We start from the raw sequence: 24,824 nt of genomic DNA on the forward strand, positions 1-24,824 counted from the left end.
GGTTCTGGATTCTGGCGCACTTTCAGAAGGGGTGCATTAAGGGCGCAGGTTTGCACCCCTTGATAACAACAGAAGACAATTGGGACACCCTACGCATTTGCGCCCCTTAACGGGAGCGCGCAATTAAGGGGCACTGGGGCGCAAGTGCGGGTATTTGGACAGGGCCGTGGTCATGACTTTGTTAAGCCATTTCTGCAGCTTTTCAGCCCCCAAACATGGGTGTTTTTAGTAACCACTTGCTGGTTTTTTTTTCAGCAGGGATAGTGGCACAAAAACCAGGTATTTAAAACTAAACATGATCTTTTCCAAACCATAACCAACTAGTTTTTGTGTCTAAACCAAGTGGGAACCTCCAAGGCTTCATGCACCACTGCTCAACTTTTAATAAGACTGTACAAGGCCTTGCCCCCAGCGCTGTATCCAGTTCTCTTTATACATCTGTGGCAGCAAACTCTGGGGCTGAAAAACAAAGTCAATGCTGGAATGCCAAAACCTGCAGTTCATCGAATGGCCACTTGAGCTGGCTCCAAGACAAAGTAAATCCCCACAGACCCCCATGTTAAAATACCCAACGTTACAGCAGAAATAAACATATTTACAGTCTGGTACAAAAAATGGTTTTGGTCTCTGTCGCAAATTCGAACATTCATGACAACTGAACAGGGAGTAAATGTTTTTATAACTCATGTGTTTCCATTTTGTTAAGGCCCAAAGTTACACATATTTAAGGGCGGGGATGCTTAGCATGACAGGCTGTCTGTGAGGTGTCACCACAGCCCAAGAGTCAGATCCACCCCTCACTCCTCTACAGCTCCACCCTCTCGTCCAAATGTAGACACTTCTGGCTCCAAAAAATTACAGTGGCAACGGCCAAATTGCCCAACTTGAGACCTCAAGGTGGCAGTCTGCGTACCAGTCAATGACGTCAAGGTAGCTATGTCCATTATTTCATACAGTCTGTGGCCTAAACCTAACCTGCATTAAGCAAAGCATTGTTGAAATGTCAAGTGTCAACATATGTGCTAAGTAATAATAGAAGACAAACGCAGTTTCACCTGAGACTTTTCATGTAGCCGCGGTCAGAGACAAACTTACATCTTATCAGCAACAGATAACAGACAATATCACAATACTGGATAACTGTAGTGGTGAGGAGAATACAAAAACAGTGTGTCTAAAAAGTACAACAGCATATATCAACTGACATCTCTGTCTCAAACTCCACTTTCTACGGCTCAAACTTAGTGCAACTGGGCAACTCTCTGCAGCCGGCACAGAGGAACAAGGCGACTTCCATCAGTCGAAGCCTAAAGCCAAACACGACAAACTTAAAACATTATAATAAGTCACGAGCCAGGATATGAGGATCCTGCAGCAGGGTTTAAAAGACTATAAAACAAAAGCCCAACTCAGAGCAAAACCCTGAATGTTACTCAGCAGAGCCACGGGAATATAGCTCATCACAAACTTCTGTCTAACTTTGAAAAGAGCCTAACCTTCAATCGACAGAGCAGCAGGAGTCGACGGCTCTTCTTTTAGCAGCCAGGGCCTGCCGCCGAGCTGCATCATACTCCCTCTCATCGTCATTATCATCCACAAAGTCAGTATGAGGCATGCATTATAGATGAGACACATCTTCTCGGGTACATCTCAGACAACAGAGGATGTACGCAGCAATCCCTACTGATCATACACACGCCTTTTACCACCTATCTCTGCACATACACACATCTTCAACCGTCAGTCATGCTAACCTGGTGATGTCCCCTGTGAATAATACATGAGCAAATACCCATTAAGCTTCACAGACGGACTCGAGATCCTAATTCTGTGAGTGGACGGGGAGGAAATCTTAACCAGTGATACCAGAGAGGTAAAATAGGACAAGACAGGGTGGGTGCACCTACCGCATACAGCGATCCCTCGTAGGTACAAGCTCCTGGGATGACAGACAGATAAGGGAGGGGGAGAGAAAGACAGAAAGCATTAGAGTCCAGTCATGATCACACCTTTCATATGTCAGGAAGCAGGGATTATGTAAATCTGATCCTGTAAGTGCTCAGTGTCATGTGTGTTGCTGCGTAATCAAACTCTGAGAGTGGTCAACATGCCCAGAAAAATGGTGAATAAACAGACTGTTAATCCCTGTGGGAGAATAATCCAAGAACAAACATTTAAAATCTCCTCAGCTTGAAGCAGAGATATGAAGTCGTTTTAAAAAGGTTACAGAAATTCAGATGTCACTGTTACATATATATGAGCTCATGTTTAATGAACATTAAAGTTTGATTTAGTTTGAGAAGGAGTTATAAGCCCCTTTTACACTGCGGGCTCTAGTTTCGCAGACTGGGCGAGGCGGAGGCGCAGCGCACCAGCGCTTCGCCAACTGGGTACAGCCAGACAGATTTTGCAAGTTTGGCACACCGTGCGCCTGGCACAACTACGCCTCTTTCCCACCTCCGTCCCTCCTACCTGCGCAAGTCGGAAAGAGGGAGGAGAGAAGGCGTGGAGTGGGTTTTACACACATCACACCAATCAAATGAGCCATGGCAGAAGAGCGCAGCAGCGTCAGACGGCCAAACTTCTCCCAGGAGGAAACTGATGTTTTGGTCCGAAAGGTCCAAGCTCGCAGTGTCCGAATATACGGAACTGTGAGCAGACCTCCACGGGCTGATGATGCAAAGGTAGCCTGGGAGGAGGTCACCACAATTGTAAATCAATGTTGCATTTCTCTCTCGCACGCACGCTGTCTCCTTCTCTCTCGCAGTCTCACTCTGTTTCTTTTCTTTTGACTTTTCTAAGATGGCAGATGCTGAATATATACTCCCTATCTGATGCTGTGGCTGTTTGTGGTTGGCTGAGAGGGATGTGAACTCATTAGTTTGCAGCTGTGTTAATCAAATCAGGTTGGGTTTCCATTACGCGTGCCAAACGTGCCAAACGTGCCAAACGGTGCCAATCCCCTTTGATCTGACATCAGATGTGACGGGACAGTCGATATAGAGATACATTTATGTGCTAATTGCAGATAGTTGCATTGTATAATGGCTTTGTGGCTATTTATTGCATCGTTAATGTGCCTCATATTCTGGAAACCTGCCTGTGAGGTTTGGTGACATGTGCGCACTGTCCACCGGTCAGCCAAATTTCCACTTACACCAGCTGCGCTCCGCCTGCGCTGACAGTAGACGTGGTTTCAAATGGCGAGCTTTTAGCGCACCTTCGGCGAAGCCTTTTGGCACGAAACTGTCACTGCGCCAAGCTGGATCTGTCGGCACCTCCCCCTGCTGCGCCGCCACACCCATCTCAGCGCACCTCAGTCTGCCAAACTACCAAACTGAGCGCGCCTCAGGTTGCGCTGCTCGAAACTAGCTCTGCGCGGGATTCGCCACCCTGCGCTGCACCGGGAAGCTAGAGCCCTGCCTGTTCAAGTCCAGAATTTCACGCCACATCGCCCTTCTGTATAAAAAATACGATTGCAGAGTGGGGGGACAGAGTTGTCTCGCCTCTGAGTCAAGAACGGAGGTAGTAACAGCGCTGAAATGGTGTCTGTATAAACAAGATAGCTGGCATGACGGGACCATGGGTGGCACAGGTGTGACGTTTTGACGACGTGTTATGCGTGCAACCCACCATGGGAGATTTAAAAAGTAGCTGCTAGCAGTTAGCAGCTAACTCACAGAAGAACACTGGCTGAAAATGTTCGCAAACTGGGAAAACAATGAGATCAGAGCAGAGGACGAGATCAGTAGCCATATAACAGAGGTGGTAAATGATTGTTATTGCCATATTATGTCATCGTTATTGTTTATAAAGCGCTGGCGACGCGTATGTTATATGTCAAACTAGAGACTGATGCTGTTGTGTTAAATGTCACACCTGTCACACCTCTTTTCATTCTGTGATGCCGAGATGCTATCTAAAACCACACACTGGAGAGGAGTGATGCCGCCGACATTTGTTTCTTGTGTAAAAATGCAAAGGCGGCATGAAGAAGGGTGTGCGTAGCGGCCTTATTGCGCAATCTCTGTGTAAAAAGGGCGACAGAAAATCCCAGGAAACACAATCCTGATTGTGATTCAATAATCATTGATCCAATCAGTGCGATAATTGGACCAAAAAAAGTGCCAGCTCCCCAAATTAGCAGCTGCCTGACATGATCAGCGCACGTGTCTTGGATATATTTATATCAATATGAATATCTTGGTGATGTATTCCACCTCAAATGTATATTTTCATGCATTTCGTAACATGTGCATTTCTACTTTACCTAGGACGTACGTTTCTAAGGTTTGTACCTAAATGTCTATAAAAACTTTGTGCTACTGATACGAATACAATTGTACACAAATATTATATTGCATATATGCTACAAAAAGCATCCAGCATCTAAGCTTCTTATCTCTCACACTGAGCCTATCACAGTAGCCATATTTATCAACTTAGCCTGTCATTCAGCTCATGGTGCAAAGCAGTTGACAGCTGATGGGGAAGGCTTGGCATTGGTGCTGCAACTGGTACCAACTGTTTAGTGGTGTGTACACACACACCTGGACACATGTTGGGAGGTGGAGGTACACAACAAGAAGTAAGGGTGCTCATGGTGACAGAATATAAGGAGTGCTGGGACTCAGTGGTGGCAGATTTTCAGCACCTCTGTCCTCTAAATGTGTGCGTAATTTCAAACCCTGAGGTTCAGGTTTGAGTGCACTTTAAAAAGACTAGGTCACCTGTTTTGTTCTCAAACTGGATGATATATAACACAAGCACAGGTTCACCTAGTTTACAGAGCACATGCAGGGATGCTAATAATAATATTGCAGCTTTAAAATATCTCAACCACCTGTGTGATATAATAAACACAGTTGCCTTATGTTGGGTGTGACATTTCCCACTCAGCTTGCCAGTCTCACCTCAACATTGTTATATTTGAACAACACTTTGTTACACTTCACTCAACACCTGAACACATGAACATCAGCTGAGTCCAACAACATACAGCTGAGGCTGGGGAAATGCAGCTGAGGCTGGAGATGGGAATCAAGAACTGGTTCCAGTTAAAAACCAGCTCCAAATTGTCTGATCCATTGAAATCATTCGCCTCCGAGCTTATCAATCCCTTTTCTTGAAGAAACGATCCAAAGCACAGCTTCATTTCATGAAGACAGATGACGACAGTGTTGCTGTAAAGCCTGTAAAATGATCATTTCAAGTAAGGTGGAAACACCAGCAGTGTGCTGAAACATCTTGCTATGCAACTTGGGTTTAAAATCCAGGAATGCCATGACCCTCTGCCACTGCCTCCCAACCGAGCAGCATGTCTGTTACTGAGGGTCAATATCCTGTTTTATAACATCAGCGCCACACAGGCAGGTAAGCAGAATTTTTCTTTGACTATGAAAACCTAAAACGAATGCTGTTAATATTTTCTCATTTCATCTACACTGTTCAGACTCAGATAATCAAACAGTTGCGCTGATGCAAAAAACCTGTGTAGGCCTACGGTTTTTTACAGAATTGAAAATGACAATGCTTTCAATAAAGTCTCATCAGTTCTCATTCCAATGCTGGGGCTAAAGCCCTGCACACATGCAGAGACAGAAGACAGAAGAATCGTCCCCTTACATTTATTGTAAGCCAAGAACTTAAGTATGTGCATGCAGGCAAATCTTTTGGATTATCGGAAGGCTCCCTCTTTAGCCACACCAACACAATCCCTCAAACACTTGAGCTGCCAAGCAGTGTATGGCTAACAGAAACCTCTCAGAAACCTTGAGCTGTGAAAAGAAGCCTCCTTTTGCTACTCATCACGGCCAACTCTACCATCACGCATCACAAAGCTGGCACATTCAAAGACATCAGGTCATTAGCTTGATAAAAACTGCTCAGCAATGAGTAACATTTTGCACAGATAAGAGACAAAAGGTGACACAAAAATAATTCATCTAACCACAGTTACTTAATTTCACACACACTCCACACTGCCTGCTAATGCTACTCGTCATATCAACTTGACTTTACCATCAAATGACATAACGTGTACAAAGAAACCAGTCTCCACAACACTGCTCACTTATTAGTGCTAAGTAGTCTTTCACTACTAGCAGCAGAAATCTCCAAGGCAGAAGTTCCCACAGAACTCCCAAAAATGCATCTAAAGACACAAACATTAAATGACTTAATTTCATAATATGGACGCATAAACCCAATTCTCAAAGGTCCAGTGTAGGATTTAGGGGGATATATTGGCAGAAATGAGCCATTTATATCTACATAGGAAGCGGGTCCTCATCTATGGAGACTGCCATGTTGCACCGCCATGTTTCTAAAGTTGCCCAAAATGGACAAACACTGGCTCTAGATAGGACCTCTTGCGTTTTCACATTGAGCACCACAGTTAGAAGCTCATCTGCAACGAACAGTGTCGGAGAAACACTGATTTGTAACGCGTAACTTCTTTATTCCGTGTCTTTACTGGGTTAAATGACCAGGGGTCTCATTCCTAAACATTGCATACGCACAAAACAAGGCCTGGAAGAGGTATACGCCACTTCCCACCGAAAAGTCGAGACTGGAAACTAGCAACGCAAATGGTGAGGTGGACGCTTGGTTGTAGACACTGTCGATTATTTTGTGGTACACACCATCTTTGGCTTTTGTCGATACGTATATTTTTAGTTTGGATCCTTTGCACTGCTTTATAAATGAGACCTGTGACTGGAATAGATCTGTACAGATAATTTGTCTCCCAGTATAAACCTCCTGAACAATGAGAAGTGACGGAATTCAAACCAGGAGAAGTTTCAGCGGATTGTAATTTGCAATCCTCACCACTAGCTGCCACTAAATCCCCCTAAATCTTACACACTGGAACTTTAAAAATGACTTTCAACTGTGGTACCTGAACACCGGATGTAACACCTCCCACTCTGAATTATTGTATCTCTTTTGTTTTGTCTTCCAGCTCCTTAATGTTAACACAAATTTATAATTCAGTGTATGGTACGGTTTCCATTAGGGCATCTAGGAAATTTAAAAAACATAATATGCAACCTTTAGACTGAAATGGCAGAGAGGTAATAATTATCTCTGCTCAGTTTGAGGGCTAAATGTTAAGAAAACACAGACAGACGGATGAACGGACACGTGCCTGAGAACCCGCCTGATGTCTGATCCTCACAAAACCAGACTGGAGAAATCTGAGACGCCTCAGGGGGAAAGTACAGCAAGAGGTAAACATTTACCAATAATGGTCCAGGTCCACAAAACAAGAGCACAGTTACACAGTCCTCAAACGAGATGCCCGAGAGCGAGTGTGTTTGTGCTGCTGCTTCATGCTGTTGTCTCTTTATCACTGAAGTGCACTGCAAACTATAATCTGGCTGTTTAATCAGCTGTGGGCAGACACACAGAAGTGGAAGCTGTGAAAACTGTTTCCCCCAAAAAAGTCACCAACAGTTCAGATTTTAAACAATTATTAACTCTTGGTTTGACTCTGAGGCTTTTGGTGGCTTTAAGAGAGTGTGTCGTGTTATCAGAGGGTGAGTGTGCAGATTTAAGATAGAATTACCGCCTCGTGGTTGTGTGCCTCCTCCAACCAGTCAACTTACAGCTTATATCCATGTCTGTCCAGACTCACATAGAGCCATGACAGCTGACACAATTTGACCACCAAATTCTAAGCAATTCATTCTTAAAGTTCCGGTGTGAAGGATTTAGGAGCATCTACTGGCAGGAATGCTACGTAATATTCATGTCTTCATTAGTTTATAACCACCTGAAAATAAGAATCGTAGTGTTTCTGTTACCTCTCTTCAAACACTGTAAACATCACTGCCCTCATACTTCCATGTGTCCTTTGTGATGGCATAGATACAGCCAACAGATGGCGATAGAGAGCGTTCCGTTCTGCTACACTGCCTCCACCATCTTTGGTGGTACTGCCCTGTTGGGCGGCACAGTGGTGCATTGTCACCTCACAGCAAGAGGGCACCTGGTTCGAACCCTTCTGTGTGGAGTTTACATGTTCTCCCTGTGTCAGCATGGGTTTCCTCCAGGTGCTCCAGCTTCCTCCCACAGTCCAAAGACATGCAGGTTAATTGGTGACTGGTGTGAATGTGAGTGTGAATGGTTGTCTGTCTCTATAGCCCCTTTTACACTGCCAGATTTTCAGCGAATGTTGGACCGTTTTGCCGGCAAGCTGCGAGCGTTTAGACACATAGAGCCGGATTGGCGAGTTGATCCGAGGTGCCCAATTTTCCGCCTCATAGGGTAGACATATTGGCAGAACCTTGTTGGTTTAAAAAGACCGAGGCGGCCTTCCGCAACGGGAGGAGCTGTTGATGACGCTGCAGGTGCGACCCACTGGTGGTGGATAAACAGGAAACAGCTGATAGCAGGAATTAGCGAGCAGCTAGTAGCAAGAGGGAAACACAAACCTGACAGACACTGTAAAGATGAGCAACTGGGAGACAAGGAATTGCGCGCCCTCCTTGTCCTCGCAAACGAAGAGGCCATTAACCGTCAGATGACGGGGACGGTGAAGAACGGGCCGATTTATGAGAGAATCGCCGAAGGACTGACCAGCCGCGGCTTCCCTCCCATGTCACTGTTTACGTCACACGCTGAGCTACACGTTTTGTTACTTGCTCACGCCCCCCACTGCCCCGAAAAAGGCGCATTCTGTGTAAACCAAAGTAGGTAGGTGGCATTTTGCTGCACTCTCCGTTTTTGTTTTCATACTGCCAATGCTGAAAGAAGACTGATTGAGCTTTCCTGCAAATCTGCACAATTCCTATTTAAAAAGGGCTATAGTCTGGTGACCTGTCCAGGGTGAACCCCATCTCTTGCGTCAGTGTCAGCTGGGATAGGCTCCAGCCCCCCGTGACCCCCAACAGGATAAGCAGTTACAGAAAAGAAAAAATGAATACGCTACACTGCCTACCTGATCTCTGGTAGTACTGCTCTGTTTCGTCCGTATCCGTAAGCTTTGAAAAAACATGCACAAATATGGATGAAATGAACGCAGGGTATGTAACGTTGAGCATGAATGAGCTCTTGATATTTACATAATGCAGCAGGTCTTCTCAGAGTTCGCTGTGTTTTACAGTTGCCAAGAGCAGACAAAACAAACACTGGCTCTATAGACAGGGCAACTCCTGTTTTCGCATCAGCCACTGTAGTTAACAGCCCCTCTGCAATGAGCAGTGTTGGAAAAACACAGCTTTTATAATATGAAACTGCTTTATTCAGTGTTTTTACTCACACATTCTCACTCTGACCTCGTCACATATCGACGTTTGGTCATGGACTTTCCACGTCAAGATTAGATAGGGGGCGTTGGCTGGTGATGTTCTCGGATGTCGTGTCAAGTTCTGCCTATTAAATGAATTGTCTTAAATACACTTCTGTTTTCACAGGAAATTTGCCGTTTACATACAGTCTCTTTCAAAATAAAGGCACTAAGTCGGTACAACACTGCAAAATACCGTTTTTTTTCCTTCAATAACTAACACGTGGTCGGGTTTAGGAACAAAATAACATGGTTTGGCTTTATAATCTTACAGGACACAAACACCACTCTCCTGGGTGAAAGTCAGTGTTTGTTGGAACCAAATGCTCCACTTTCGCTGCCTTAACTTTCATTGTTGTCCCACAGTGTCTCCCCCTGACACTACCAAATGCAGATTAACTACAACAGCGACGGGCTGCGCATCATGCTGACATTAAAGGTTGCTTTTGTTCGACGGTGTCTGATGCTGCAAGTCCAGATTTCAATGGCTTTGGAGTGAGACTGGGTTTTTTTTTTACAGGTTTAAATCCCCATGGTCCATTTGGTTTGGAGATGAAGAGACCTCTGAGAATAATTCAGCTCCCGCTAAACAAGTCCTGAAAGATGGACACTGAAGGAATCCTGACGGGAAAAGTTTCAGCTGGTTGTAATCTGCAATCCTCACCGTTAGATAACGTTAAATCCCCCTAAGCCTTACACACTTTTCCTTGAATGCAATATAAATATTCTGAAGAGGCATTGCTGCAGGTTCAAGCTTTCAGTTTTACTTTAAAACCATCAGCGAGTAAAATTGAAACAACGCCTTTGTCCTTTTCTTAAGTGACTCTACTCTTAATTAATATACTCCTTCATGTTTTGGCTGCATTTTGAATGGTGCTCTGTATCTGGTGAAAGATTAAACCAGAGATAAGACGTGTTGCTCATCTTTAGGCTTTTAAAGCTCATTTTCACAAGATGATTCCGTAGTTAAGAGAATCTGGAGATATCAAACTCTTTTGATCGTTCTCTTGTGATCGAGTCTTAAGTGCCTCATCAGCTCTTGATAATCGTGTTGTAGCTGAGTTTCATCGCGGAGTTGTTCCTCTCAGCCTTGAAAGAAAAAGGCATCAAAGAACATCAGAAAATGTTTAAAAAATGGAAGCCTGTACATGTTTTACCACAGTTCTTTTACATGGAGAAATAAGATAATGAAGAATCCATGGCAACTCTCGGCTTCCGCAGAGAAACAGAACAGAAACTTCCACTTTTGGCAAAACCCCAATCTTCAAGCGTTTCACTGCAATCACTCTTAAATGCTGCATTTCTCAGCCTCACAGTCAGGATTCTTTCATATCACACAAACATCCATTTAACACAATGAGCTCCCCGCACCTGAGAAGATTTGTGCTTCTATTGTACATCGTGAAGTGAAGGTTTAACTGCTGATGATACTGGAAAAGAGGCATCTTGTAATCAGCTCAGTATTTTGTTTGTATTTCATAAAGCACTGATTTGGTGAGTTGCAGGTGTAAAGACATCCAAACGCCTGTGTTACAATGGAGAAAAGTTTTGCAGATAATGAACATTTTTATGGTTATATAAACAGGTTTCCCATGATTGTGTCTGAATCTCTAAATATGGCATGATTTATATTGACATACAGTCATTTGAATGCAACAGTTTATGTATCCTAGACATTTACAACACCTAACTTAGCCCACATGTATCATCTTTGGACCTCCAAATCACCAAATCAATCTCTCATGTGGTAGAAGTTCAGTCAAATTTCACAGCCAATTTCAGAAAGTCTAATTTCAGAGGAACCATGCTCAGTCAACCAAATTCAGTCTCCAAGTTGAGTGAGACTGTAATCTGGTTAGGTCAGGGGTAATAACACTGCAGATACTCACAGCCACATACAACAACTTTAAAGGTCCAGAAAGTAAGATTGAGGGAGATCTAGTGGCATCTAGCCTTGATGACTGCAGACTGCATCCAGCTGAAACTTGTCTCAATTAGTATTCCTTAAGTGTCCATTGATCAGGAGGTTTTTACCATGAGATGAGTTACCCCCAGAGGTCTCTTCCTCTCCAAAATAAACGTACCAGGTGATTTAAACCGGTAAAAATGAATAAAGCAGTTTCATGTTACAAATCAGTGTTTCTCCGATGCTGTTCGGCACATCGCAGACAGGCCACGAGCCCAGCGACTGCTACATGAGCTCACTTTTTTTCTCTGATAACTTAACGTGTGCTCACCTTATTTCTGATCCAGATGTTCAGGAGGTTTTTACTAGGAGCCGAATTATCTGCAGAGGTACTCTTCCTCTCCTAAACAAACATCTCATTTATAAATAGTGCGTAGGATCCATACTACAATGTCTGTCATATGGACCGCCACCTCACCATCTGTGTCGCCAATTTCCCATCTCCAAAATGTTCGTAAGCGTGGGTCAAAGTTTCTAACATTAAGTCTGTTTTTATAGATCACAACTTTTGCGTGGAAAGTGGCGCACACCTCTTCCAGGCCTCGTTTTGTGCATAAACAATGTTTACAAAAGAGACCTCAGGTGACTTAAAGTGGCACAAACACCAAATAAAGCAGTTTTATACAGTGTTTTTCCAACATCTTGTCACAAAGCGGCTGCTAACTACACAAAAACATGAAAACCGGAATGGCACTACCTATAGCTAGTATTTGTTTTGTCCGTTCTGGGCTACTGAAACATGGAGATCTCCACAGACAAGGACCTGCTCCCTGTGGAGATATAAACCGCTCATTCTAAGGTAACAAAAACTAAAAGATTCTTATTCTCTGGTGATTATACACTAAAGAAAATATAGTTATCATATTCTGTTTCTGCCAGTATGTCGCCCTAAATCCTACACACTGGACCTTTAAAGGAATCTGCATAGCAAAGCAACACGTGTGATGAACTTCACTCCAAACTTTTGCTCAGTCTCTTCATCTCAGCAGCCATCCGATCCATGCAGCGGCACTTCAATGTCGATAACATTTCAACATTTATAAGTACTTTAGTCTGCCTGCCAACGCCAACGTGCTCTGTCTTCAGTGAAAGGAGGCGAAGGAGTATCTCTGTAAAAGTTTGAGTTTTATTTTATTATGAAGCGAGCGCTGCCAAGCAGATTGGATACATGCCGAGATGGATGAGAGAGGATGCTAATGAATTTGGTAAAGAAAAAAGTCTGTAGTCATGTTCCTGCAGAGAAACATTCACCCTCCAGATTTCAACATGCAGCCCGTCTCTTTCCCACCGGTACCCGGCTGTGATATTAACAAGCATGAGTTTGATTTGAGGAACGCAGTGAAACCTTGAGTGGGTCAGTTCAGTAACGGCTGCTTTAGATTCTGCTCCTGACAGTCTTCTGCATTATGGGAATACTGTAGCTGTGCACGGACAGAGCTTTTTAGATGTGATGCAGAGTTATGAATATTTAAATGACACAGAGGCCACAAGCGGGATCCGTTTCAAAGACGTGCTGAGATATTTAAAGAAAGTGAAAATGCACAACAGGTCGACTCAGACAACAAGTTTACTTTGTTTCTTTTCTTCTCAAATTCCTTTAAAGTCTGTTGAATGTGGCTGTGAGCATCTGCAGAATTATCCATGAAGCTGATTATACTCTCACTCACCAAGGAGATTATTTTCAGTAGATATTGACAGCCTGAATACTGTATTTTTAAGAGACGTAACTGAATGTATTCCAGCATGGCTCCTCTTTAAATCAGACCTCTTCAAACTGGCTGTGAAGTCTGGCTGCACTTCTGTCTCATGAGGCAATGATTTGGTGATTTGCAGGTCCAAAGATGAAACATTTGGGTTAAATGAGGTGTTTTAAATGTCTACGATACATAAAACTGTTCTCACCGCAGGGTTTAAATGACCATATTTCAATGTAAAACATTTCTTACCCACAGGTTCAGATATTATGCTTAAAAAAGCTGCTTCAGCAACCATAAAAACTTGCACTTTTCATCCTAGTTTTGGCTCTTTTCATCTGCAAATCACCAAATCAGTGCTTTCTGAGATACAAGCACAACAAGAGGATAAATCTGACTATGTTGAGCACAAAGTGCTGCTTCCCCAGCATCGTAAATAGGCAAATCTTACCCACATAATGTAGAATAGAAGCAAAAATCCTCTCAGGTGGAGGGTGCACATTCAAAAGCCCTGTTAAATGAATGTTTGTGATAAAGCTATCCTGGCCGCGAGGCTGAGAAAGGCGGCAGTTATGAGTGATTGAATTAGACTTTCTCAAACTGGCTTTAAAGTTTGACTTCACCAAGAACTGATTTGCATATCAAGAGATGTGACGGCATCTTGTTAAATATAGGCTAAGTAAGGTTTTAATACATCTAAGATACACGCAACTGTTGTTTCAACAGCATTTCAATTCCTGGATTTCAGTGTCCTAACTCTGCCTCGACAGATAGCCACTGAAATGCGACAAAAGTTTGAACACTTCTTATCACCTGCAAATCATCTAAGCAATGCTTTCTATTAATCTGAGTTTGGGTGCTGCTTTCTCATCATCAGAAACAGTTTAGTCTCCACTTGTGATCAATACTTTCTCCCAGGTGGACGCTCTCATTCAGAGATCCTATCAAATGATGTTTGTGTGACATGAAACTTTAAATTCACTGCTTTTCTTTTCCTTCTGGGGAACTCTGCAAATCCTGAAGCTGGAATGGCACTTCAATGTGTGCTCTCACTCCTGGGAAACAACAACCTGCTCAGGGGGTCCCACAGCAGGTCCTGCCCCCCTCCAGGGGTCCTTGAGAGAGCTCCAGGATGTCCCGGGCAACTTGAGGAATGAATTACATTCCCTGCTGCCTGTATCAATGGGAGCTGGTCTAAATAGAACTTTCACTCCCCTGTGAGAGTCCTGAGCAGCCTGGGCAGATTTATGTGACCAATGTGGAACAAAATCTACCCAAATCTGGAGTCTGTGACTCTAATGTGAGAGTGCATGGTGGTCCCTGATAACCCCTGACCTACATAACAACCCCGAACAACTGGTTTAGTAAAAAGACACCAAAAATACTAACCATGTATCCCACGGGGGACGGTGAGGATCCCGGCCAGAGCGCCAACAAATATCCACCATGCACCCATGGTCGCAGCCAAAAAGGGCATTAAATCCAAATCCAGTCAGGAGGGAGAAACGCGCGATGTGTTTGTGTTTATCTCTCTAGCTCAGGCAGTTCTCACTGTGCATTACTGATGTCCCGATGTACGAGAAAACAACCAGGAAAAGATCCAGGAATCTTTGAAGACAGGGAGCGGGGAGACGGAGCGCACCGGGTCCGACTCCTGAGCGCTGCGCTCCGGGCTGGAATGCGGCGCAGTCCCGAAACCTGGAGAAGTATCCACCTCCTCCTCCTCCTCCTCCTCTTCCTTCTCTCCGCCTGCTCACTGCTCTGCCGGTCGGACACAAAACTCTGCCACAAAATAAATCAGCAGATGCAAGGTGCTTCGTCCTCTCCCCAGCAGCGGCAGCACTAGCAGCAGCCGGGACGCTTTTAAAAGCCGAGGCGCATGACGACGGGAGGCGGTCGGACTTTCAGCGCTCCTGCAGCGAATGTTGCGCGGTGTTTGAAGTCACTTCTTGCGGTGCGGCGGTCTTCTTGTCCTCCCCAAACCCCCTACTCCCTCCTCTTCTTCTTCTTCTTCTTCTTCTTTTTTTCTTGTTCGTCCTTCCCTCCTCTCTCCAGGAGGACGTCCCACCTCTCCTCTGCTGCACCTCCCTCCACCTCCACCTCCCTCCTCTCAGATTATCTCACATGATGGGGGACTCAGCTCCTTGGGGATTAAAACATGAGAGAGAACAGTGACATTATCACAGGGATTCATCATTTTAATCTCATTTACTGTCAAAAATCTGAGGTTTACAAAATAATAAATCTGTGTCGGTGGCACCATGCTCACTTTAATAACTTTGTCTTGCGTGTTTCTACTGACTTTAACATACTTCATGGTGTTTTATATCATCATTAGTCTCCTGCAGGGCGACTTTCTCCCACCAAATGACATTCAGTCCTCTATAATGAGCCATATTATAGGTAATCTTATCAGGTAAAGTGAGTTTAGAGTGATTATATTGCACATTATGGCACTGTAGGTCTCATATATTGTTAAAACATATTCAAACTCTTTTGTGAAACCAGAGGTCAGGACCCTCCCAGGGCTCACAAGATAATTAACAGGGTTGGAAAACAACATCTTTTCACACAAAATGATGCTTATTTTCTACAGGGGTTTTTTTTGTAATCATTCCTTTTTATTTTACTCATTTAATACTGGACAGTTTCATTTCTCTCAGGCCTTTAAATATGATTTACTTTAAACAATGTGAAAGTTTAAAATCCCTCTTAGGTGTAGCTCCTCACAGCTCATAGACCCATGCAACTTCTAGTCACTTTAACACACATATACAGGCTTTTTGTGTGACCTTATGGTTTAGAACTTTGATGAAGACCTGTTAGACTTTCGGACGTCAAATTGGCATGAAAAAATCTTACATTTCCTGATAAGGAAATGCAGATTGTTGTTAAAATCATGGAAGCATTACTGAACAGGCCAACTGAGCACAGGCCGCGGGGCCTAAAGTGTAAAGGATTATTTTATCTTCTGAGTTTTCCTCAACACAGAGAACCCAGGTGATGCACTGCTGATAAGCATCTTCTTGCAGCAGAAGATTCAGAAACTTTTGGGGTGTATGAGGACATGCAAATACAGTTTAAACTGATCTGCTCCTTTAAAAACAACCAGGTATTTTCAGTTAAAAGTGACATGGAACAGAAAGCAGGCAAATGTCCAGTTCAAAACATGATGGGAGATAAAGAACAATACAATACACAGAGGATAAGACTGTGACAATTTCTGCTTCACACAGGACGAGTAAGTTCTGAGCCCCACCAGTCTTTCACTGACATGTAACAGGTGTAAACCAGACCCAGTAACCCAGTGAGAAAATACAGCTGGGGTCATGAAGTGTAACAGTCAACTCACTAACAGTGCAAACTGTAAACCACCATGTTCTGAACAGACACACTATAGACAGTGACCAAAAAGTGACATTTGCTTTATGGAACATAAAACAGCAAATTTGAGCTGCAAACTACAAACTCCTCAGTCCAGCATGATGGGAAATGTAGGCGTCGCTACAATATCAAGGCAGTAACTGTGTTTAGTCACGGAAGGATGCCTGAAGTGTGACAAGGGGTTGGTCCCTGGTCCTCACCTGCAAAATGTCACTCAAATGAACACATACTGATCAGGAAGAGAGTCAAAATGACCACAGAGACATGCAAAACAACCACATAATACAAGGCTGAACAACTGCATAGTGTGTGTCTTGCTCCTACAGGAGAGGAAGGGGTAGGGTGGGGGGGCTTTTGCATATCTGTGCCCAGGGGCAAAGGGTCTGATAATCTGTGCCTGATCAAAATGTCGAACCAGTTTATAAAGTTTATTATTTCAGTTTAATATCCATATAATGCAGTTGGAGTACTGACATCCAGTCCTGTTGTACTTCAGGTGTGATGTATTGCCTTTATATATTCTAAGGCAGTGGTTCTCGATGGTGTGTCCCGGCACACTGTTGTGCCCTGATGCAAATCCAGGTATGCCATGGGATTTTATAAGAACCACTCATAATTACTGCAATATTCAACTGAGCCTGTACAAAAACTTTTGAATTCATTTTTAATTGACTGTATCAGTGTGTCGTGCAAACCTATTTCCTAATAAAGAGGCAAACTCGACCTGAACTTTATTCAATTTAAGGTCATTTAATTTAATTTAATTTAATTTAATTTAATTTAATTTAAGTCAATTGTATTTTATTTTATTTCATTCTATTTTATTTAAAAAGTCTTTGTGTGTTGGAATTATCTGACATCATTTCCCACACATTTAAATTGATGTTTCATTGGTGTTTTGATGTCATTTTAAAAAGTTTAAAATGAATTCTTGAATCATTTTGTCAAATATTTCATGAGTGATAGCACAAAAACTTTTAAAACCACTGCACTGATACTGTGGGGACTTAACTAAAGTCTAGTGTTTATTTCACTGAAGTTCCCTGAAAAATGAAATTGTCTACTAACAGTATTTGGAGACAAGTGAAAAAGTCAAAAGTGATCAGGTTTTGGAGAAACTAATAAAATATTGAAGTGATAAAGAGCTGTAAAAGCTCATAAAAATGTTCAAATTTTGTGTGATATGAACTTTCACATGTGTCTAATGTGCTTCATTTTAATTTTTTCTACTTTCTACATTATTCAGTGTGACTTTATTCACTTAAAATGTCTTAATATTGAGTTTATAGTAACTTTAACATGCTTTAACAGCAGTTTAATACACTTAACATCACTATCTAACTGGTGGTGGCAGCTTATGGTTCCTTTAACTTACTTAACCACATTTAATGGTTACTGTTATTAACATACAGTATGTTTTTATGATACAATATACTGCATACATTTAGCTGTGACTTTAAGTATTTGTGTGTGTTTTATGTTTATAATCCCACAGGGACTCTGAGGAGCTTTCCCAGTGTGTATTAACATCATATTGCCTTCATAAAGTATGACTATATGATTTCTGCTGGATGTATTTGTCATCCGTAGCTGCAGGGAGTTTAATTCAGCTGATGATTGTATTATAACAGTGGAGTATTATGGGATGTGTGCAGAGTGTGATGTTTAATCAGAGGGAGTGCAGCACTGAGATTCCTCAGTGTCACATGGCAGTAACCTGATCTCCACTCAGCCCTTTTGTCCTCTGCCAGAAACTGGGATCAGAATCAGTTTTGCCTTTGAACGAGTTTTCTTTCTTTCTGCTGCTTTAATGTTTCTGCTGCTCCCGTCTGCTGCCCTCAAACTATTCACAACCTGCACTCAGATCTGAGTGAACCTTGACCTCCAGTCTGGGACCCTGACGAGTCGACGTGAGCAGAAATCAGTCAGAATAATTAATGTTGTCTCTGTTTTAACTGTCATTACTTTGACACCTCGGGACGAGTCTGCTGATGATTTAACTTTATTCTCACACTGAGGTCAGATTTAATACAGAGAGTGAACTGAGAGAAGATGAATCCACTTTCATTTACCTCTGGTTATGATCATAGAAATGTTTTCACACTATTATGAGGAGATAAATAACATCAGTCAGGTGTTTTTATAAAGTTACTTGATGCTCAGTTCATGTTCAGAGACACTTCTGTGCTGTTTTCCTTTTTTATCACTCACTGTGCTTTTTAAATCAGTGTCATAGATGTAGATTTCGGGGGATGACACAGGGGACATGTCCCTCTCAATATTTCAAACATGTGCATTCGTCCCCCAAATAAAAACATGAAAGTAACAGAGGACTGGGGCGTCGGTGGCTTAGTGGATAGAGCAGGCGCCCCATGTACACAGCTGTTGCCGTAGCGGCCTGGGTTCAACTCCAGCCTGTGGCCCTTTGCTGCATGTCATGCAAAAAAAATCTAAAAAAAGAAAGTAACAGAGGACTTTTATTTTGACAAAATTAATATTTTCACTAGTAATCGATGCAGAAAAGGAACACACTGGTGCATACAAACTAACCACGATGCAGGAAACTGCAGGAAAGAAAAGTGTTTGATGCTCAGTTTCATATGTGTGTCCCCCCAGTGTTGAAACAAAACCCTTGATTCATGTGATTTGGGAAACACAGGAAGACAAAAGTCCTACTTTAATATAATGCCAGTGGTCTTAGTGCCGAACGTGTTCTGTCAAGGAACAGCACTTCATTTGTAAAGCGGCACATATTTACAGGTTTATATTTGCATTCTTCTACTTTTTTTTCAATTTCATGTAACTGTGGCAGATGAATTCAGGGTTGCAACTAACAATTATTTTCATTATAAATTAATTTGCCAGTGATTTGTTTTTTAATCATTAACTTTGTCGGAATAATCAAATACTAATGTTTGGAGATAAAGCAAAATGCCCATCATACTTTCCCAGAGTCCATGATTACATCTTGTTTTGTCCGACCAGCAGTCCAAAACCCCAAAGTACTCAACTTATAGTGATATAACACAGAGACAAGCAGCAAATCTTTACATTTCAGATACTAAAACAAGCTAATATCTTGGCTTATTTGTTTAGAAAATGATTCTAATTAATCAATAAATTGCAAGAATAAACTTTTTTTATTTTTATTTTAACCTTTATTTTACCAGGAAATAGTCCCATTGAGATTCAGAATCTCTTTTGCAAGGGAGTCCTGGCCAAGACAGCAGCATAATAGTTGCACTAAAAAACACAATAGGTTAAAACAGACAGCATGAAACAAACAGTTAGAAAACAGTTGGCAATTCACTTCAAGACAGTAATCACCAGCAGCGCTCAGTAACAGGACGTGCATTCAGTACTCAAATAGTCCTTAATCCTACTTTTAAAATGTTCCATACTTGGCAGGTAATCCAGTTTAAAATGTCTCTGTAACTCACACCAGGACGAGGGTGCGAATACTTTAAAGGCACTTTCACCAAAGACAGTTCGTGTTCGAGGAACGACATACATAATTTGTCCATCTGACCGAAGATTACAGCTCCTGGCGACTTTAGGAATCAAGAGAGAACATAAATAAGAAGGCAAATCACGCAATATGGCCTTATAAAGAAAAATGTACCAATGTTCCAATCTCTAATTTAATTGACGATTCATCTGCCATCATTTCTCTCTATCCCCCACCAGAGCAGAAACCATCCAATAAAACTTGATCACAAAAAAATCAATCAGGTATTTTCATTAAATTAAAGTTACAGATGATGATTTTTTTCCAAATGTAATATGTCATGACATTTTACTGGAGATTTATTTTGTCTTCACAGAGGTCAAAGGTCAAACACGTCAAGCACATTCAACAAAATGACCTCCCAACCGATCACACCACCTAGGGCTGTTTGCGTTTTCATGTTGGCCACCGTACTTCTTCTATTGGCTCAGCACATGGGAGAAGTTTCAGTTCTGCAACCTCAAAGCTAGATGCCACTAAATCCTGCACACTGGACCTTTAATATTTTATAACTACACTTGTGCATGTTGCAGGTTTCTATGTCTGGAGTTAATTTAACTGATTCTTTATTGTTGAAATGCTGCAAAATCCTAAAACCCTCTTAAGAGCCCTTTAAGATCCCAAGCCAAGTTTTATTTATATAGTCCAAAATCACAAATCTGCCTCAAAGGGATTTAGCCTCCATGTTTAGACTCTGTATTCAGACAAGGACAAAAAAGAAAAGCATTAACAGGAGGTAAACAAGGAGAAACCTCAGGAGGAGCATCAGAGGAGGGAAACATCTTCGAGGACGCGCAGATGTGCAGAAGACGTCTGGAATAACAACGATAAATTCACACTATGAATCATCAGAATAACACTATAGATACCAAACACACTTGAAGAGTACAGGCCTGTAAACGCCACACAGGCAACAACTTCTCTGAAGCTGCTGCTCGTCAACAGGAGTCAGCTTCATCATTTTTATTATTTCCAGTTTCCACAGCCTCCTTCCATTGTGACTCTCTTTATCTGCCAAATCCTATTACATTAGCTGCAGCAACAGCCTGATCTCCCCACAGGGACCAATAAAAGCTCCAACTTATCTCCATCTTACACTGAATATCAACCTGCACAGCATCAGAGGACGGCTGCGTAACTGTCTGTATACTAATTCAACACACAGTTTGAGAAGACATCTCGGCTCTCGCTGTGGTTCAGGGACATCAAACATCATGTCTTACCTTCCCAGAGACATGCTGCGTGTTGTTAGCAGCTCATACTGACACAAAAATAAATCTTTAAAGGGGTAAATGTTGACCTCAGCAGGGTGAGGACGCAGCTACAGGGACATTGAGCTAATATAAAAACAGTTTTCAGTTAAAGCTTCAATTCACTGGTTTAACTTCAGGCTTTAAATCGTAAACATGAATTAATAAAGACACTGTTCGGCTCAGGAAAAACAGCTGGAGGAGCTTATACTTACATTAATGAAAAAAAAAACCTAAACTTTGCATTTTGGGGGAGTTAAGACATCCCACAGGTCTCAGTGAGATCCCCTCAGACTGTCTGCTATAGCAACATAAACTCGTCTTCAACATGTGAGTTTGGACTCAGAGACACTGATGAACTGATGAGAACTTTTCAAAGCCACTCAGTCATTTTCTGCAACCTTGACTCTTGTCTGTCTCCCTCAAACCCAAGAGGCCACACACACACTCACACACACTGTAATGAAGCTTGCAAGACATTTTATAGATAATAAAAGAGCACATCTTTGTTACACAGATCAATAAATATGTTTATATCTAGAGGATGGTTGTCAGTGGCCCCGCATGTCTTTATGAATTATTGAGTAAAATATTAAAAGAACAGAAAATCAAACTTCTCCTCTGGCAACGCTTCATATTTCTGGTGATTTCAGCTGCAACAGGTGGCAGATATTCATCTCTGCAGGACGCTGCAGCACAGGCTGTGTCAATACTGCCTCCCGGTGTCTGGTGGCGGTACTACACCTGTGGTACACTCATTACTGTAGTCAAAGTGTTTGATTTTGCTTTATAAAACCTGCGGACACCTTGTAAAAACTGAATATATGCATACTAGAGATGTGATTTTATTTTCTCCAGATTAAAACTCCAAATGTACATGAATGTGATGAAGTACAGTCTGCTAGGGAGAACATTCAGTGATCTCTAAAGGACAAAGTGTTTGGTGTAAATTAGGCTCCTGTCTTGAATTAGATCATGTAATTGTTACTTATTAAGAGGCCAAATGTCCGTATTAAAGGGACAGTCCACCTCTGAAATCAGAAGTACATATTTTTCCTCGTAACTGTAGTGCTATTTTCCAATCTAGACAGTTTTGGTGTGAGGTGCAGAGTGTTGGAGATATCAGCCTGTCTGTCTTCTCTCCAGTATAATGGAACTAGATGGCACTCGGCTTGTGGTGCACAAAGTGCCAAAAAACTACATTTGAAAAACTCAGCAGCAATGTCTCTTTCCAGAAATCATGACCCGGTTACTCTGTATCACTGTGCAGAAAGAAACGTGCATCACGCGTGAAAATGTGGAGATTGTCCGGTTTTTCCTGGTTTGGACTCCTTAGAAACAATAAAGTCTTGTTGCTGCAACAATACATGCAGTGATATTTTAGACAATAGTGTTGTACCCTGTGCACAAAACCTGCTCCGTGAAGAAATGGTTTCCTCCAGAGGTGGGGCAAAGTCACAAGTCTCAAGTCTTTCGGTTCAGGATTGTCCGCTGCAGGACAACAGGTCTGAGAACAGTTTTTATCATTCAGTGATCAGACTGTTGAACTGTCTTTTGACTGCACTTTATTGGCCTTTTTAGTAGCTTCTATTTTAGATTTATTTATCTACTTATTAACTGAATAATTTTACTGCACTGAGAACTTTTAATTTTGCTGATTTTAGATGTGAAACTGTATTTCGTTTTTTACATTTCATCATAAAAAAAATGACAATGAAAGGAATTTGAATTTACACTCAAGTCACACTTAAAGACAGGCAAGTCCAGAGTCACGTCGCAGGTCCTAAACTTTAAGTCTCAAGTACTTACTTAACAAGTCATAATGCACTCTTCCCCAAATGTAATGCCATTTTAACAGCAGTTATGATAGTAATAATATATTTGCAATAATCATGAATGCTTTTTAAGTTTGTATTTATTTGTTTGATTGTTTAAAGTTGTTGTATCTCTGTCTGTAAATTTTGACCCACACGCTTTTCATACTGCAATTCATTTCTTGTTGACCACCTCACAGTTTTTGTAGGTGAACTAATCTTTGGTATCATTTTTTCCAGCTGACACTCAGTAATGTCAAGTTCCCTCCTGCAACCTGAGTAGAGTGTCAGATAAGTTCAAAGTGGATCTGGGGAATTAAGCGTCGACTTGCTGGGAATGAAAAGCTTCAGTGATTCGTGACACAGTTTTTTGAGTAACATACTTTTTCATCTTTGAGCTCGGGGTAAGGTATCAAGTATTAAAAGTCAAAAGGCTCAAGTCCAAGTGAAGCCATGAGTCAAAATCCAAGTTGAGCTGCAAGTCTTTTTTGATTTAGTAGAGTCTAAAGTCATCAAATTCTTACCCTAGTCTGACATGAGTCCAAATCTTGTGACTCATATCCACATCTCTGATAAATATCCAAACTTTATAACCTGGCTGCAGAGATTTGCTCTGTTGCCACTAGAGCACCAGTGAGTTCAGGTGCGGGTGCTAGATGATCAGGTTGCTGGTGCTGGTGTTGGATGGGGTTCAGGTAAGGACTCAGTCAAGATCTTTGAAACCAAACTGGGGAAAGCATTTCTTCATGGAGCAGGATTTGTGCACAGAGGTAGTGACATGATGAAACAGGACAGTGACAAACACAAACTGTCAAACTAACGCTATTGTCCAAAATGTCACTACAGGATGTAGCAGTAAGACATCACTGGAAGCGAAGAGCCCAAACCAGGAAAAACAGGATGGTCTCCAGGTTTACACTTGTGATGCACACTTCCTTTTGAGTGGTGATGCAGCTGGCTGGTGTAGTTCAGTAGAAAGAAAGTATTTCCTACATGAAACTGCTCACAACAAGGTCTGTGGATTATCCTGAGAAACCAGGTCATGATTTCTGTAAAGAGACATTACTGTTGAATTTAAAAAATGTGTTGTTGTTTTTTTTTTGAGCTTTAAGCACCACAAGCTGAGCGCCATCTAGTTCCATTATACTGGAGAGAAGGCAGACATCTCTACGGCGGATATCTCCAACACTCGGTGACTCACACCAAAAATATGAAGATGTAAAATTAACACTACAGGTCAGAGAAACAATATGTACATCCTTACACCTGTGAAGAGTTCAGATTGTTCACAGGTGCATCAGACAGGGGCTCTCTAATTTACACCAAACAGTTTCATCTTTCATCACTAAACGTTTTCCCTAAAAGACTGCTCTTCATTACATTCATGGACATTTAGAGTTTTAAATCTGGAGAAATTACATCTCTAGTGTACAGTTACTCATATGGTCAAAGTGTTTGCAGCTTTTAGCAAAATTAAACACTTCAGCGTCATTTCAAATCAACTTTCAAGTTGAGTTTTCAAAGTTAAAGACTCTCCAAACGAACCAGCCAAAGTTAGGATATTTCTGACTGAACGAGGATCATTTAATTATAAAATGGAAATAATCTAAAAAGAATGTTAGTAAATGCAGACGTGACACACTGTGCTATCAAACTTTATCTGGATTAGAGGAAAGAGCTGGATTTTAAATACTTTTACCAGTGTTAGTTAAGGTAACACACACACCTTTGTGGACCTTTGATGCACCTCCGTGTGTCCTGTGAAACACCACAGCATCAGCTGATTTATGGGCTGTAGCCTCCTGTGGGTCATTATTAATAAAAGTCACTGTTCTGTTCTGGTCACCTTGTTTTGTTCTCCTCTTACTCTCCTGGGATGTTTTTGTTTTTAACAGCAGACACCAGAGCTCAGGAGC

At 42.0% G+C, this 24,824-nt stretch overlaps 1 protein-coding gene across 1 annotated transcript in view; it reads right to left on the reverse strand.

The window, feature by feature from the left end:
- fras1 (Fraser extracellular matrix complex subunit 1) overlaps positions 1-14,939 on the reverse strand; it is a 402,098-nt gene extending 387,159 nt beyond the window's left edge. The window contains exons 1-2 of the mRNA XM_049578302.1: positions 14,342-14,939; positions 1,908-1,939 (exon numbers count right to left, since the gene is read on the reverse strand). Coding sequence (XP_049434259.1) covers positions 1,908-1,939; positions 14,342-14,429 — 120 coding nt within the window. The 5' untranslated portion in view covers positions 14,430-14,939. The remainder of the gene's footprint in view (positions 1-1,907; positions 1,940-14,341) is intronic.
- Between the last annotated feature and the right edge of the window lie 9,885 nt (positions 14,940-24,824).

The sequence above is a fragment of the Epinephelus fuscoguttatus genome, linkage group LG6, assembly GCF_011397635.1.
Source record: "Epinephelus fuscoguttatus linkage group LG6, E.fuscoguttatus.final_Chr_v1".
NCBI lineage: Eukaryota > Metazoa > Chordata > Actinopteri > Perciformes > Serranidae > Epinephelus > Epinephelus fuscoguttatus.